This window comes from Myodes glareolus, chromosome 16, assembly GCF_982192425.1.
Source record: "Myodes glareolus chromosome 16, mMyoGla1.1, whole genome shotgun sequence".
NCBI lineage: Eukaryota > Metazoa > Chordata > Mammalia > Rodentia > Cricetidae > Myodes > Myodes glareolus.
In genome coordinates, this window is record NC_142041.1 from 15,525,568 (window position 1) to 15,540,340 (window position 14,773).

At 39.4% G+C, this 14,773-nt stretch overlaps 1 protein-coding gene across 5 annotated transcripts in view; it reads left to right on the forward strand.

Moving 5' to 3' along the window:
* Positions 1-14,773, forward strand: part of St18 (ST18 C2H2C-type zinc finger transcription factor) — a 133,865-nt gene that overhangs the window by 87,752 nt on the left and 31,340 nt on the right. For all 5 annotated transcript variants that reach the window (XM_085677086.2, XM_085677087.2, XM_048420497.3 and 2 more), the window contains 2 exons: positions 5,295-5,488; positions 7,494-7,705. In XM_085677086.2, coding sequence (XP_085533212.2) covers positions 5,295-5,488; positions 7,494-7,705 — 406 coding nt within the window. The remainder of the gene's footprint in view (positions 1-5,294; positions 5,489-7,493; positions 7,706-14,773) is intronic.

Consider the following 14,773-nt stretch of genomic DNA (forward strand, 5'->3'; position numbering starts at 1 on the left):
TACTTCATTTTAGCTGAGTTATTTGTTTCCTTGGTGTCCAATTTTTTAGTCCATATATTTTAGATATTAACCTTCTTTCAGTTGTAAGTTGCTTAATTTTTTTATATTCTGTTAGCTGACACTTTACTTGAGTTATCAAGTCTTTTTCTGTACAGAAGCCTTTTAGCTTTATGAGATTCCCTTTATTAATTGTTGATCTCTGTGCCTACATTCTCAGTATCCTGTTGAAAAATCCCTTCCTCTTCCAGTAAGTTCAGTACTAGTCCCCACTTTCTCTTCTTTCAGATTCATAGTATCTGGTCTTACATGGAGGTCTTTGATCTAACCGGAGTTGGGTGTTGTGAGGGGTGCAATCTAGTTTTATTCTTCTACATAGAGCCATCCTGTTTGACCAATATAACTTGTTGAAGATGTTGTCTTTTCTTCGGGGTCTATTTTCAGCTTCTTTGTCAAAAATCGGTTGTCTGTAGGTATGTAGAATTATGTCTGGGTCTTCAATTCTATTCCGTTATTCAATGCGTCTGTTGTTATGCCAACCTCATGAGTTGTTTTTTTAGTACTATAGCTCTGTAGTACAACTTGAAATCTGAGTAATATATCAATCAGTTCTTTTATTATTCAGAATTGTTTTAGCTCTCCAGAGATTTTGTGTTTCCATATGAAGTTGAAGATCTTTTTTTTTCAATTTCTGTGAAGAACTGTGTTGGAAATTTTTTATGCTTTAATCTTTTTAAATTAAATTTATTTGTTGATTTTACACCCCAGTAGCAGTTTCTCCTCCCTTTTCTCTTCCTAGTCCCTCCCCTACCCCAATTCACTCCTCCCCTGTTTCCCTTCAAAAGGGGCAGGCCTCCCATGGGTAGCAACAAAGCATGTTATTTCAAGTTGAGGTATAACTAAGCTCCTTCACTTGTAGTAAGGCTAAGCAAGACAACCTAGCATGAGAAATAGGTTCACAAAAGCCAACCAAACTAATAGGGACAGGCCCTGTTTCCACTACTCGGTGTCCCACAATTAGGCGTAGTCACGTAATTGTCACATGCATGTACAGGACTGTAGGTTGGTGTCCTGCAGGCTACCTGGCTGTTGGCCCAGACTCTGTGAGCTCCTATGAGCCAGGTTAGCTGTTCCTGTGAGTCCCCTTGTGATGTCCTTGTCCCCTCCAGCTCATACCCTCCTTCCTTCCTCTCTTCATCAGGATTCCCTGAGCTTGACCCAGTGATTGGCTGGGAATCTCTGCGTCTGTTTCCATCAGCTCCTGGATAAAGGCTCTCTGATGACAATTGGGGTAGTCACCAATCCCCCATACTTCCCATAAGCAGGACAGACAGTAGGTCAAAGGTTGTGTGGTTGAGGCAGAATCCCAGTCCATCGGCTGGAAGTCCGGCCTGGTAATGGATTGAATTAAATCTGTAAAGGGCTTTCATCAGGATACCCATTTTCACTATACTAATCCTACTGATTCATGAGCATGAGGAAGATTTCCATCTTCTGGTATCTTCATTTTCTTGCTGCAGTATCTTAAAGTTTTTATCACTGAAGTCTTTTACTTGCTTGATTAGAGTTATCCCAAGATATTTTTTGAGGCCCTTGTGAAAGGTTTTGTTTCCCTGATTTCTTTCTCAGTCTTTCATTTGTACAGAGGTAGGCTACTAATTTTTTGTGAGCAATTTTGTGTTTTGCAATTGTTTCCTGGCGGAGTTTTTAGGATCATTTATGTATAAATTGTATCATCAGCAAATAAATATACTTTGACTTCTTCCTTTCCCACTTGAAACCCCTTTATCTTCTACAGTTGTCTTATGCTAGTGAAGACTTGAAGTACTATATCAAATAAATATGGAAAGAGTGGACAGTCTTATCTTGTTTCTGATTTTAGTTGAAATGCTTTGAATTTCTCCCCCATTTAGAGTGATGTTAACCATGGACTTTCTGTACATTGTCTTTGTTATGTTGAGGTATGTCCCTTGTATCCTTAGTCTCCTTAGGACTTTACTATAAAAGTGTTAGATTTGGCCAAAGGCCCTTTCTCCATGTGCATTTTATTTCCTAGTCTGTATTTGTATTAGATTATGTTGATTGGTTTATTTATATAAAATTATCCCTACATCTCTGGGATGAAGTCAACTTGATCATGGTGGATAATCATTTTTTATGCTCTAGAACTCCGTTTGCTAGTATTTTATTAAGAATTGCATATATGTTCATAGTGTATATTGTTTTGTAATTTTCTTTATGATGGGTCTTTGTGAGGGTTTTGTTAGTTTTGCTTTTTCAACACAGGATTTCTCTGTGTGATAACTCTGGTTGTCCTGGAATTTATTCTGTAGACTAAGCTTGCTTTGAAATCACAACGATCTGTCTGCCTCTGCCTCCCGAGTGCTGGGATTAAAGGTGTATGCCATCACCACCAGCGGTGTATTTTTGATATCATGTTAATAGTGACTTTGTAAAAGGAACTGGAAAATATTCTCTCAGTTTCTATTTTGAAGAATTATTTGAGGATTATTGGCATTAGCTTTTCTGTGGAGGTCTGGAATAATTCTGTGATGAATCTCTTTGGCCCTGGGCTTTTTTGGGAGTTGGGAAATTTAGGTAGGGGCCAGATTTTTAGTTACTGATTCTATTTCACTAGGAGCTATGGGTATGCTTAAATTATTTATTTTAACTTAGCTTTGGTAGGTCATATATATCGAGAAATTCATCCATTTTTTTTAGGTTTACAGTTTGCTTGAATACAACTTTTTGACATATATCCTTTTAATTCTCTGAATTTTTTCAGTATGTATTGTAACACTTCCCCTTTTATATCTAATTTTATTAATTTTTATCTTTTCTCTGTATATTTTATGTTTTGTAACATTTTGTCAATTTCCTTTTATCAATTCTTTGTTTCATTGATGCTTTATATTGGTGTGTTATTGTTTCTACTTTATATATTTCATAATTTGTGAGTTTATTTCTTCTCATCTACTCTTTTGTGGGTATTATTTATTATTGTTTTTCTGGAGCTCTGAGGTGTATCACTAAGTTACTAATGTGAAATATTTGCATTTTTTATGTAGACACTTAGTGCTATGAACTTGCCTCTTAGAATGTCTTCATTAAATTCCATAGCTTTGGGTGTGTTGTTTTTTTATTTTCATACAATTATAAAAATGTTTTAATTTCCTTATGGATTTCTGTCTTGATTCAGTTTTAATTAAGTAATAAGTTGCTTAGTTCCTATAAATTTGTATACTTTCTGCTATTCTGTTTTTGTTAATATCCTGCTTTAATCTTTGTTACTCAGATGCAGGGGGATATTTCAGTTTTCTTATATATTTTGACATTTGCTTTTTGTCATAAAATGGGGAATTATATTTGGAGAAAGTTTCATGAATGCTGAGAGGAAAGTATATTCTTTTGTGTTTTAGTGAAATGGGCTGTAGATGTCTTTTAGGTCCATTTGATTTATATGATGTTTCTTTTTATTCTGAAACTTTTTGTTTAGTTTTTGTGTGCATGTCCTGTCTGTTGATGAGACTTGGAGACTGAAATCATCTACTCTCACTGTGTGAAGGTCAATGTGATAAGGTGAATGTATTTCTTTTAAGATCTTGGGTGCCCTTGTGTTTAGTGCATAAAAAAATAGAATTACAATATGCTTTTGGTAGATTTTTTTCTTTAATGAGTATGTAACATCCTTCTCTATCTCTGCTAATTAGTTTTGGTTTTTTTGTCTGCTTTGTTAGATATTATAAAAGCTACACCTGCATAGTTTTTGGTTCTATTTTTTGGAAAACCTTAAGATCATGTCTACCCTTGATGAGAAGATATGTTTCTTATTAAACAGTAGATATCTTAAGATATAGTAAAAAGATGAATCCTATTTCCTAAACCAACCTTTTAGTCTGTGTCTTTTTATTCGAGAATAAAGACCATCAATGCTGAGAGTTATTAATGAGTAGTGTTTATTAATTCCCATTATTTTGTTGTATAGATTTCTTTTCTTCTCTTTGAATTAACTCTTCTTGGTTTACTTATTCCTATGTCCTCTTATGTGTAGTTAACCTTCTTATCAGACCAAAGCATTCCTTCTAGTGCCTTCTATACAAGGTGGATTGAAGACAGAAATTCCTTATATTTGACTTTAATCGTGAAGTGTTTTTCTTTCTCTGTCTATTTTAATTGTTAGTTTTACTGGGTATAGTAGTGTGGCTGTCATCTGTGCTCTCTCAGATCTTGTCCAGGCCCTTTTTGGTTTCAGAGTCTCCACTGAGAAGTCAGTTGATATTCTAATAGGTGTGCCTTTATATGTTACTTCATCCTTTTTCTTTTACAGCTTGTAATATCCTTTTTTATTCTGTACATTTAGTGTTTTGATTACTATGTGTTGTGGGGGAGTTTCTTTTCTGATCCTTTCTCCTTGATGTTTGTTGTGTTTCTTGTGCTTTTATAGAGTGTGTGTGTGTGTATGTATATATATATATATGGGATATTTTCTTATGTGATCTTTGTTAAAAATATTTTCTGTGCTGTTACTTGGGTTTCTTTTCCTTCCTCTATACCCATTATTCATGGGCTTACCTTCTTGTGGTTTCCTGGATTTCCTGAATGTTGTGCCCACTTTTTGTTTGTTTTAAGGATTTGACATTTTCTTTGACTGAGATACCCACTTTTACTACTTTGCCATCAAGATCTTAAAATTCTCTTTTCCACACTTTCAATCTGTTGGTGAGCGTTAGTTCTAAGGGTTATATTTTGATTTGTTTTGAAATTCCAAGTGTTTCATTTTCAATATTATTTTAGCTTGTTTCCTTTAGTGATTCTGGGTTTTTTTTTTGTTAAATTCTACTTTCTTAAATTATTTTAATTCAACTGTTTATTTAATGTTTTTATAATCTTCATTAAGGCATTTATTCATATCCTCATTAATGTCTTTAAAATTATTTATAATTGCTATTTTGGAGCCCTTATATTGTTTCTTAGCTAAATTGAGTTTGTGTGAGCCTGTTACAATATGGTTTCTGGCTTCAGGAAGAGACATATCATCATGATTATTCATGATTGTGGTTTTGTGCTGGAATCTAAGCATCTGGAGTTATGACTTTTGAGTATTCCTTAGTGTAGCTATCTGGTCTCATCCTTTTTCGGGTGGGTGTTTCAGTCTTTGGTTTCTGTTGCTTAATCTGTGTCCTAATCAAGTGTGGTGGCTCTGGAATCCCTGGTAAGCAGTGGCAAATCCAGCTACTTTGAAACCTGGTGAAAGTTTCTTTCTATTTTTCTTCAAACTGCTTCTTGCCTTTTACAAGGACGAATTTGGTGAAGCAAATTGAATTTAACTTCCGCTCACAAGCCATCGCCTCTCCAAGAGCCACTGCATCAAAAGAACAAGAGAAGTTTGGGAAAGTGCCATTCGATTATGCCAGTTTTGATGCGCAAGTTTTTGGGAAACGTCCTCTCCTACAAACAGGGCAAGGACAAAAAACACCACCATTTCCTGAATGTAAGCTTCAAATTTTAATTCTAACACTCATTACCCTATAAAGTATTTTGTGTAGAGGGGAGTTATTTATTCAGATATATAATGTGCTCTCTAGAGATAACAGGAAAGAGTAGTAAAATAAGTAACTTAACTATTCTTACAAATTTTATATCAAAGTTACACTGAATATTGTAAGTCATTAATTATTTCCCAGATAGTGCCATTATTGAATCTAAATATAACAGTGCTAAGGAGATAAGGAGGATTGTGATTAATATATTTAAAACTATGACAGCTGTTATACTATATTATTTTAATTCATGTTGTGATCATGGCAATCTAATAATATGAAATATGTAATACTATTTAAAACACTTAAATCATCAAAAGTCCTCAGACTGATGGTAGGGAAAGCTGAAAAATCCAAGAAACTCAATTAAAGAATCTGAAATTTACTAGGATAAAAACATAGGACTGTGAAAACATTGACTAATAAATTTAAGTTTTGTTGATATAGAAACCTTCAAAATAGGTTAAATAGTAGTCTCATTAATTCTGACATGAGTGGAGAAGACTAAACTGAACGGCTGTGCGGTGGAGAAGACTTGGTGGTCTTGCATATACATTTCTTTTAAGTATGCTAATGAAAAGATGGAGAAGCAGGTGTCAGGACCAAACGCAGAAAATGATGGGTAACACTCCTTCAGTAAGAAACACCCACCCATCTGGAGTCCTCTGTGGGCCATACATTTACTGCAGCCTTAAAAATCGATGGCTCTGTCAGATCTTACACCTGAATGGAGCGAGCATCCTGTGAGTTTAGTGTTTGCCTCATTATGTCATGTTGACCCATGCTTGCAGGAGCCTAGAAGGCTACTAAGAACATGGCAATGAGGATCCCATGGATTCAGCAATTGTTCACATGTACAAAGTCTGGGTTTTCACCCTTTATCCCCCCTCCAGATAGATCAGAAACTTGAAAGAAGTTTATCCATCATCGATGAGCACATAATAATAATAATAATAAAAATATGCTTACTCATAATTAAAAGTGGTCCCAACAAACCTAAGTAATTGACAACTTGTTAGATAAAAAAGTACACACGTGTTTTTATCTAGCAGCCCAATTTGCATAAATATTTTTATTACATGTGTACAATGAATATATGTGCATATTTACTTAATTCACATGCACGGGGATGAAGAATGCACTAATGACTCATATTGTTTGGGTTTTAGTTATAAAAAACCATAATAGTGTTAGTAACATTAATATTCTTGTAGTTACAGGAATAATATTCAGCAATATCTTTTAGAAAACAATTAGCAAATCTTTAAAATAAGCAACACTTAAACCAAAACTAATAGCTTAGTGTTTTCATGTCGTTATACCCTGGGTGTTTCTTCCATTACCTTGAGTGGAGCTCACAAAGAGCCCACAGTTAAGAGAGATTTGCATAACTATCCCTCAGAAAAGCTGTGACACCCACAACAAAACACAGAAAGTCAGCCTTGGTGACTAAATGGCCTTTCTCTTCACCTTGAGAACAGGCCCTCTCTGTTAAGAATAGAGCAAGCATTCATTCCAAGGAATCAAAGTACATCCCGTGTCTAAGCAGAAACCTCGGTGAGAGCAGCCCCTGAAAGTCATGGTCTTCAGCCTGTTCAGCTCTAACGCATACCTGTCCTGGACTGTTTGCAAGATATGATGGGTTTTGCTCATTTTTAAAACCTACAATTTTGCATACGTGTTGCTAATACACCTGCCCTGTAACACTGGTGGTGGAGTCTCTGTTACCTATCAAGAAAATGCAAGAACTCTAAGAGAATGGGCATCTTTGAAGGATTGCCTCATTGAGTCTGTGCACCTAGGTGAAACCTGGCTGTGTAACCTTCATTTAACGTACCAACAGATAATGGCTCTGCTTTAATTTATTTTAATGAAAGATGTTTTGTCTTTTAAAAAAAAATCTTTGATTACTGAAGCCGAGTACATGCAATTGCTAATCAAATCTCTCTTCAACAGCAAAGCATTTTTCAAATCCAGTGAAATTTCCTAATGGGCTGCCTAGTGCTGGCGCCCACACACAGAGCACAATCCGTGCCAGCTCTTATGGCCATGGTCAGTGCAGTGAAGACACCCACATAGCAGCAGCTGCTGCCATCCTGAACCTTTCCACCCGCTGCAGGGAAGCCACAGACATCCTCTCCAACAAACCACAGAGCCTGCGTGCCAAGGTAAGCCAGGCCAAGAGCGTGGAAGGTGGGCCAGCGCGTGAAACTCGAGAATCAGGCGCCTTTCATGTTCCTTTCTGCATCCACTCGCTTCCTCTACTTCCCACCCAAGCAGGGATGAGCTCTCAATGGGTTCGAGGAAGGAATGTGTGCTTATCTTGGGGGTCTAGTAGTCTGCGGAGCAGTCTCTTATGAGGACGGTTGAGGAAAATCTCATCACTTACTGTTAGGAGGCATTTGGTGAGCAAGAAAAGAGAGCTGCTATTACAGTATCTCTACTGTGGAAGCTGCTGTCTGCAGGTCAGAGCCACTTAGCAACTGGTGGAACATTCTTGAAACTGACCTTGAAGTTATGTTATCCGCATCACCTCTGCACAGTGTGAGGACATCTATGTTGTAGTAGTCTCATAAGACCCACAGTACAGTGACTTATCAGACTGAGGAGAGTAGAGGCTTTACTATTCAATCCAGAACCACATAATAGGATCTTTGTGAACACAGTGCATTTTCTAAGAGATTAATCATATTTTCCATAGCCTTCCTTTCTAACTGTGGGAAATACATATTCACACATACGGTGACCCAATGAATACCCAAAGACCCTGCATGCAGTGGACCACAGCAGAGGCTGTAAGGGCTCAGTGTTTTCCCTGTTTATACAAACGGCCTCACTTAAAGAGCTTATCACCTATCTAGATAGCTAGAAGCCTGCCAACATAGAACGCCCAGACCTTGTCTTGCCACGGATTTTACCCTTGATTTCCTGAGTGACTCTCAGCCTCTGAAGTCTGTGCAACGCAAGCTGAGACATTTCCCTTTAAGGGCAGCCCCATCCCTGCGTGGTCAGCTGCTTGCCTGTGCTGTGCCAGGCCTTCAGGAAAGCAGGTAGCGCGGTGCCACCAAGCATTTGACAGAAGAATCAGAATTAGCTTCTGGAAGAAGCCAAGCCAATAAACCCCAGGAAGAGGTGGCTGCCAAAACCCACTCAAAAACAATCTTTAAACAAATGAGGTTCTTAAACAAAGGAAAAAAAATATATCCTCTAGAAATATGGAGAAAATATGCAAGTCTCTGACTTCATAATGCCAGTCACAAATTATTGACACAGGAGAAAAATTTGAGGGATTGTATAATGCAACTTTATTTTCAAATTGACATTTTAAGGTCCGATTTATTTTCCCTTTTTAAGAATGTTATAGAGATCCCCGGTTTCAGAAATACTCCAAGGTCTTCCTTCCTACTGCTTTCTGCCTGACCTAGATGCTGTCTTAGAGGAGATGGGGTACGCCATCACGTCGTGGTTATTCGGGATGAAGCAGCTAGTGGCACTGTTAGGACAAATCTGTCCACTTGCACACACACGCATTTCCTGCTCCTCGGGTGCTTCTATCACCTGAGGTCTGCAGGTTCCATTTAAGTGGCTGATGTCAAGCAAGTAACACACAGGTGACTACCAGCTGAGTGGCATTTTCTTGTCAGTTGACTCCCTTTGAAAGCCATGTTTCTGATCAGAAAAAAAAAACACCACATTTCCACAAGCCATACATTCCTTTTCTTTTTTTTCTTCCTTCCTTCCTTCCTTCCTTCCTTCCTTCCTTCCTTCCTTCCTTCCTTCCTTTCTTATGTATACAATATTCTGTCTGTGTGTATGTCTGCAGGCCAGAAGAGTGCACCAGACCTCATTACAGATGGTTGTGAGAGCCACCATGTGGTTGCTGGGAACTGAACTCAGGACCTTTGGAAGGGCAGTCAATGCTCTTAACCACTGAGCCATCTCTCCAGCCCCCATACACTCCTTTTCTAATGTCTGTTTGTCCCCTCCGTGTGTCAGCGAGGCTCTACACAGCAGACCTGGCCTTCCCAAGACAGTGTCCTCTCCAACACAGCCCTTTCCACACCCCACTGATGCCAGGATGCGGACAGTGGAGACAGAAAGGGCTTAGAGCAGCTTCTAAAAGGTGCCACTTAGGCCAGCGAGCTTAGAAAAAAAAAAGTTCTATGAGAAGTACAAACCCAGTGGTTGTTACCGTAGGGTAATTCCGGCTCCCCAGCATCCCTGTGAACAGCACGGCTGAACTGCAGAGCAGACTTCTCCCATCCCCACGCAACTGTATCACTGTCTAGAACTCTGTCTTCAGTAGTGCTCTGAATACAGAGCTGCTGCTCACAATTTGCTGAAACAACTCTTTTAGAAACACAACAAACCAAACGCAGGTTCATTAACTCTTCAGACCTGCATCTAAGCAAACCGTGCTGGGTGTGCGGCTTTGCCGTTGCCAGCAAACCCGGGATTAGCTGCCATCTTCCCCTGCGCATTGCGTGCCAGCCTAATTCTTCCTCCAGTAGTTTTGAGTTTTTCTCTCTTTCACAGGTTGTTAGTGCCATTATCTCTGAAAGTTCACAGCCTTAAGATCGTCTATGCTTCATATTTAGAAGCAAATGAGGAAAAATTGTTTTCTTATTCTATCATTGTGTCAGTATGTGAGACACATTGGCAAGTGGGGCTAAGCACCGGGGTTGCCTCCACCGCTGGGCTGTCAGCCTATGGGTTGTGCGATCCATTTGGGGATAAAATACCCTTTTCACAGGGGTCATCTAATAGCATCAAGAAACTCACTGCAATTTGTAATGGTAGGAAAATTACAGTTATGAAGTAGCAATGAAAATAATTTTATGGTTGGGGGTCACCACAAAATGAGATGATATTAAAGGATCGAAGCATTAGGGAGGTTGAGGACCTCTCTTTTAGCCTGACTTCAGACCTTAAATTCAGGGTGCTTACAGATGAGTGGTAGGAAAAGAATGCCCAGCCCTTGAACGTCTGAGGTAGAGGTGGGCCTGTGGAGGCTGGGGCTCACACAGGTGGCTTCACAGTGCCTTCCATCTGAACTGGAGATGGCTGGTTTCTTCCTTTCCCCTTGTTTCCATCCAGAAACATCTGCTGTGAACATCTCTTCGGTTGCTCACAGCACAAATCAGGGAATTTATTAAAGAGAACACTGAGGTCTGAAGGCCAAAGTCTGCAAAACTTAAAAGCGTTGAAACCCCACCTCAGGTGCATGTAGATTTTTCTGTAAGGGCACCACTGACTCCACACTAAGGAGGGTTCTGAATTGGTGATCTGCAAAACACTCAGATTGTTTCCAGAGGGTCAAGGAAGCTCTGAGTTCCTGCATAAATATAAAGACATGAAGGACAATGTTGAAGTTTCTATTGCTATGAAGAGACCCCATGACCACAGCAACTCTTAGAAAGGAAAACATTTAACTTGGGCTGGCTTACAGTTCAGAGGTCTAGTTCATTGTCATCATGGTCAGAAGCATAGCAACATCCAGGCAGACATGGTGCCTAGAGAAGCCTTAGCTACGTCTGAATCCTCAGGCAGAAGAACGAGTGATTTACTGGGTCTGGCTTGAGCTTCTGAAACTTCAAAGCTCACCCTCTAGTGACACACTTCCTCCAGTAAGGCCACACCTCCTAATAGTGCCACTCGCTATGAATCTCGGGGGATCAATTTTATTCAGACCACCACAGATGGCATAGATAACCTATCCTGCTATGCACAATGTTGTCATTTAATCAACCTGTGTTATCTACACACCAGGTACACACCATAACTGTGCAAAGAACATCAAGCCATGTCTAACATGTCTGGTAACCTTCCAAACCTGAGCTCACTACATTTTATATTTTAGGGGAGACCATTTGTGTTCAAATACCATTTTAGCTCTGACTAACATTCATACTACCAGATCTCTTTCATGTGTCTTAAGAAATTAAGAAAGGAGAGAATAATCTGTACGATTAGTAAACACTATACAGGTTAAAAGGTCATTTTGCCTGAAATACTAATATTTTTTCTATCCTAGTACTTTTGTTGGTTCTAAGATAAGGAGAATGTCCTCCATCTTTATTTGACATAAATAGGAATTTTGAACATAAATTGGCCACGCTGTCACACACCTATGGTGCTTCTGCCTGGCCACTGTGACTCTCAGTAGGAGGAGAGCCATAAGTGTAGATGGCCAGAGAGGGAGCATCCTGGAATTGCTGAGGATGTTCTGTCAATGCCCCTGAGAGCTGTGCCAGCCTGTGGCAGATTCGGTCCACTTTTTCTACCCCTATTCTAATGCATAGAGGTAAAACATGCTTCGAATGCATCGTTCTCCTCCCCCCTGCGGCTTGCCAAGCATTCTGTTATTTGTTTTGGTGTTTTCCCCACCTGTTTAGACAAAATGACATATGTGCAGTTCCTTAAAAGAAAACAAAAATTTGACACTTACTTGAAGTGTTTAAAGTTCAAAGTCTGTTTTTGCTTGAACAAGGCCTGGGAACAGCATGCCATTAGTGCTGCCTGCTTGCAGGAATACCCCAATGGCCCCTGGGTGGTTAGAACTCAAAGCCGCTTTTAACATCGGAGCACATTGTTAGTGAAAGGTGATGAGGGGCTCGAGTCAGGGATCATAGAGAACTGGCTCTGTAGGTGTATTGTAACTAGATGCCCATAGATAGCTCCTTGCTGGGCCTGGTGGTGCAGCCTGGGACCTTGGCACCAGAGAGACTGAGATAGGATGTCAGGAACTTGAGGCCATCCTGGGCTACGTAGCAAGATCTTGCCTCAGGACATGTAAACAAATGAAATATTTACTCTTTAGCCCTGTGAACAGTAGTTGAGGGCTATGTCTTGCTGGGGATAGATTTATAGAACACCTACTATGTGCTAGGTAGCGTTTGTAGCTCTCTGACCATGTTAATCCTTCTAAAGCCTCCTAAAGCCAACAACATGGATAATAATTTTCCATTTTGTCATGGAAGAAATGGTGGTACAGAAATACTGAATAATTTTCTGTGAGTGGCACGTTTATAATTGCTGGAGATGAAATTTGAATTCACACATAGCCATAGTTGTTTTCTGAAATGCTTGATGGCTCATATACTGTCAGATCAGGAACCTGGTAGAGGATAATTTCAAACTCAAAATGTGTGTTTTGCTTGAACAAGGCCTAGAAATTTGGAAAAGTGGCTCTAAATTTCATTCCAATTTTACACCTTGGGTTAGTCATTTCTTCTCTGAACTGCATAATTCTATGTTATAAGTATATTTTACATATTTATCATCTTTTCAGTGGAAGCAATTAGTTACCACTGAGTAAGAGTGGAGAGGGCTTCCTTTCTGTCTTCATTCGTGTAGGACTTTCTAACCTGCCGTTGGCTGCTCATCATTCCTGTCTCACTGAGCAGGCGATGTTCTAGTTAACAGAGGTGCTGTGTTCACAACGCCGTTAGACATCCAGGCCACTACTTACCTTCTAGCAGAGAGGAAGATGACAATCACTATGTCTGTAAACTTTCAGTGTCACCATCATTCCTAACAAACTTGGTACCTTACATTAGAAGCCATCACTCATAAAGGACACCCCTGAAAGTCAGAACCATCTGCTCTCTCGGTTTCTCTTCTCTGGATCCTGTCCTGTTACGATCATACTGTGCAGGTCCTCAGTAATGCAATGAACACACCCAGAGCCGTAAGGTTGGCAACTCAAAGGCAGCATCAATCGATGGCCTATGTTCTCCTAAGCTGAAAGGTATATAATCAGCCCCAGGACACTTAAAGTATAAATACTTACAGTAAAGATTCCAAATAGCACTGCAGAAATCTACGTGTTAGAGGGTGTAAGAGGGAAGCGCTGCCTCAGCTGCGGCTCTGGCCCTGCTTCTCCCACCACTCAGATTTCTAGGCTGACATTTGGAGTTCAAAGCATAGAAAAATAATGCTTGGTGGTATCACTCTGAATAAAAACCCATGCTGTGAATGTGTGATCCCCATCGTGGGTAGAAGGGCCTTTCCTGCTGCACTGGAATTGTTGGATGCATCTGCGCACTTACTTAAAGCCCATCTGTACTCCTATCCCCAGCCCAGGACGTCCCCTTTCCCCAAGTCAGGTGCCCTGTGCAGCAAGCTGAGACACCTCTTCCAAACATTAGCAGTGAGATTTTTCTAATTATGCAGCACAAATGATTACAATGGCTCCTAGAATCTCTAACTTCTAAACAATATTTGAAATACTTCTCTAAGAACTAATATATATGTTTATATGTATACATATATATGAGACTATTCTTGGAATAGTTGGTATTTTTCAAAGCTTAAATCTGCACTATTTATGGGTTTTGCACTATAAAACTCTGCAGCCCAGTCACATGGCTTCTCTTTCCTAAGCCATCTGTCACAGAGGTCTGGAATTTTATGTGAATGTTGGTTGTGCAGCTTTAACCCAAGTTTTTTTTTTTATGAAAAATGTCAGCAACTACAATATTTAGCATTTTACTTTACGTTGGCCATTAAACTTGATTACTATTGCTCTGTTTCATTGCTAGAGTTACACATCAGCTACAAAGCAAAAATTGCTTTGATGCCCGACTGGCAGAATGTACTGTGAGCTCATATAAGAAGGGGGGCTGGTGGCTCTGATATGGTTAATATCTTGGATTTTTTATAACAGAGGTTTATTAATGCTAGCATAAAAAATGTATTTGATATTATACAGATGGCATAAGATGCTGTGGTTACTATGTTATTATCCTGGATAAGCTGTAATGTCAAATTCAGGGCTTAAAACTATCACAGGAGATTAAACTATTTACTAAAACGGGACAGAAAAATATGGCCAAAGTATTTTAGCCTGCTGTATTAGAAGTGTATTTACCTCCCGCAAATGCTGATGGACTGAAAGACTAGATAGGAACTTTGCAGGTAAAACAAACAAAAAGAAGAGGGACTTTTATTTCTCAATCAAGGACCAATCCAGCCTGTGTGACTGCTGACGAGAGGGGCATGGGCAGGGCATTAACACGTGCCCTGGACAGTATCTGGTGACCACGAGATCTAAGGGTCTTGCTAACATAATCAAAGAGATGTCTCCTTTGCCAACTAAAATGGGAAAGTCAAGAACTGGGCTAGAAGTTAACTATAAATTGATGGGTGATCTAGAAATAACAGCAAGGTTATTTCATTTATGTGGAGAGTTGATAGGCATGTTTTTCTATGCTTTGGGGAGATCTGGTAATGTT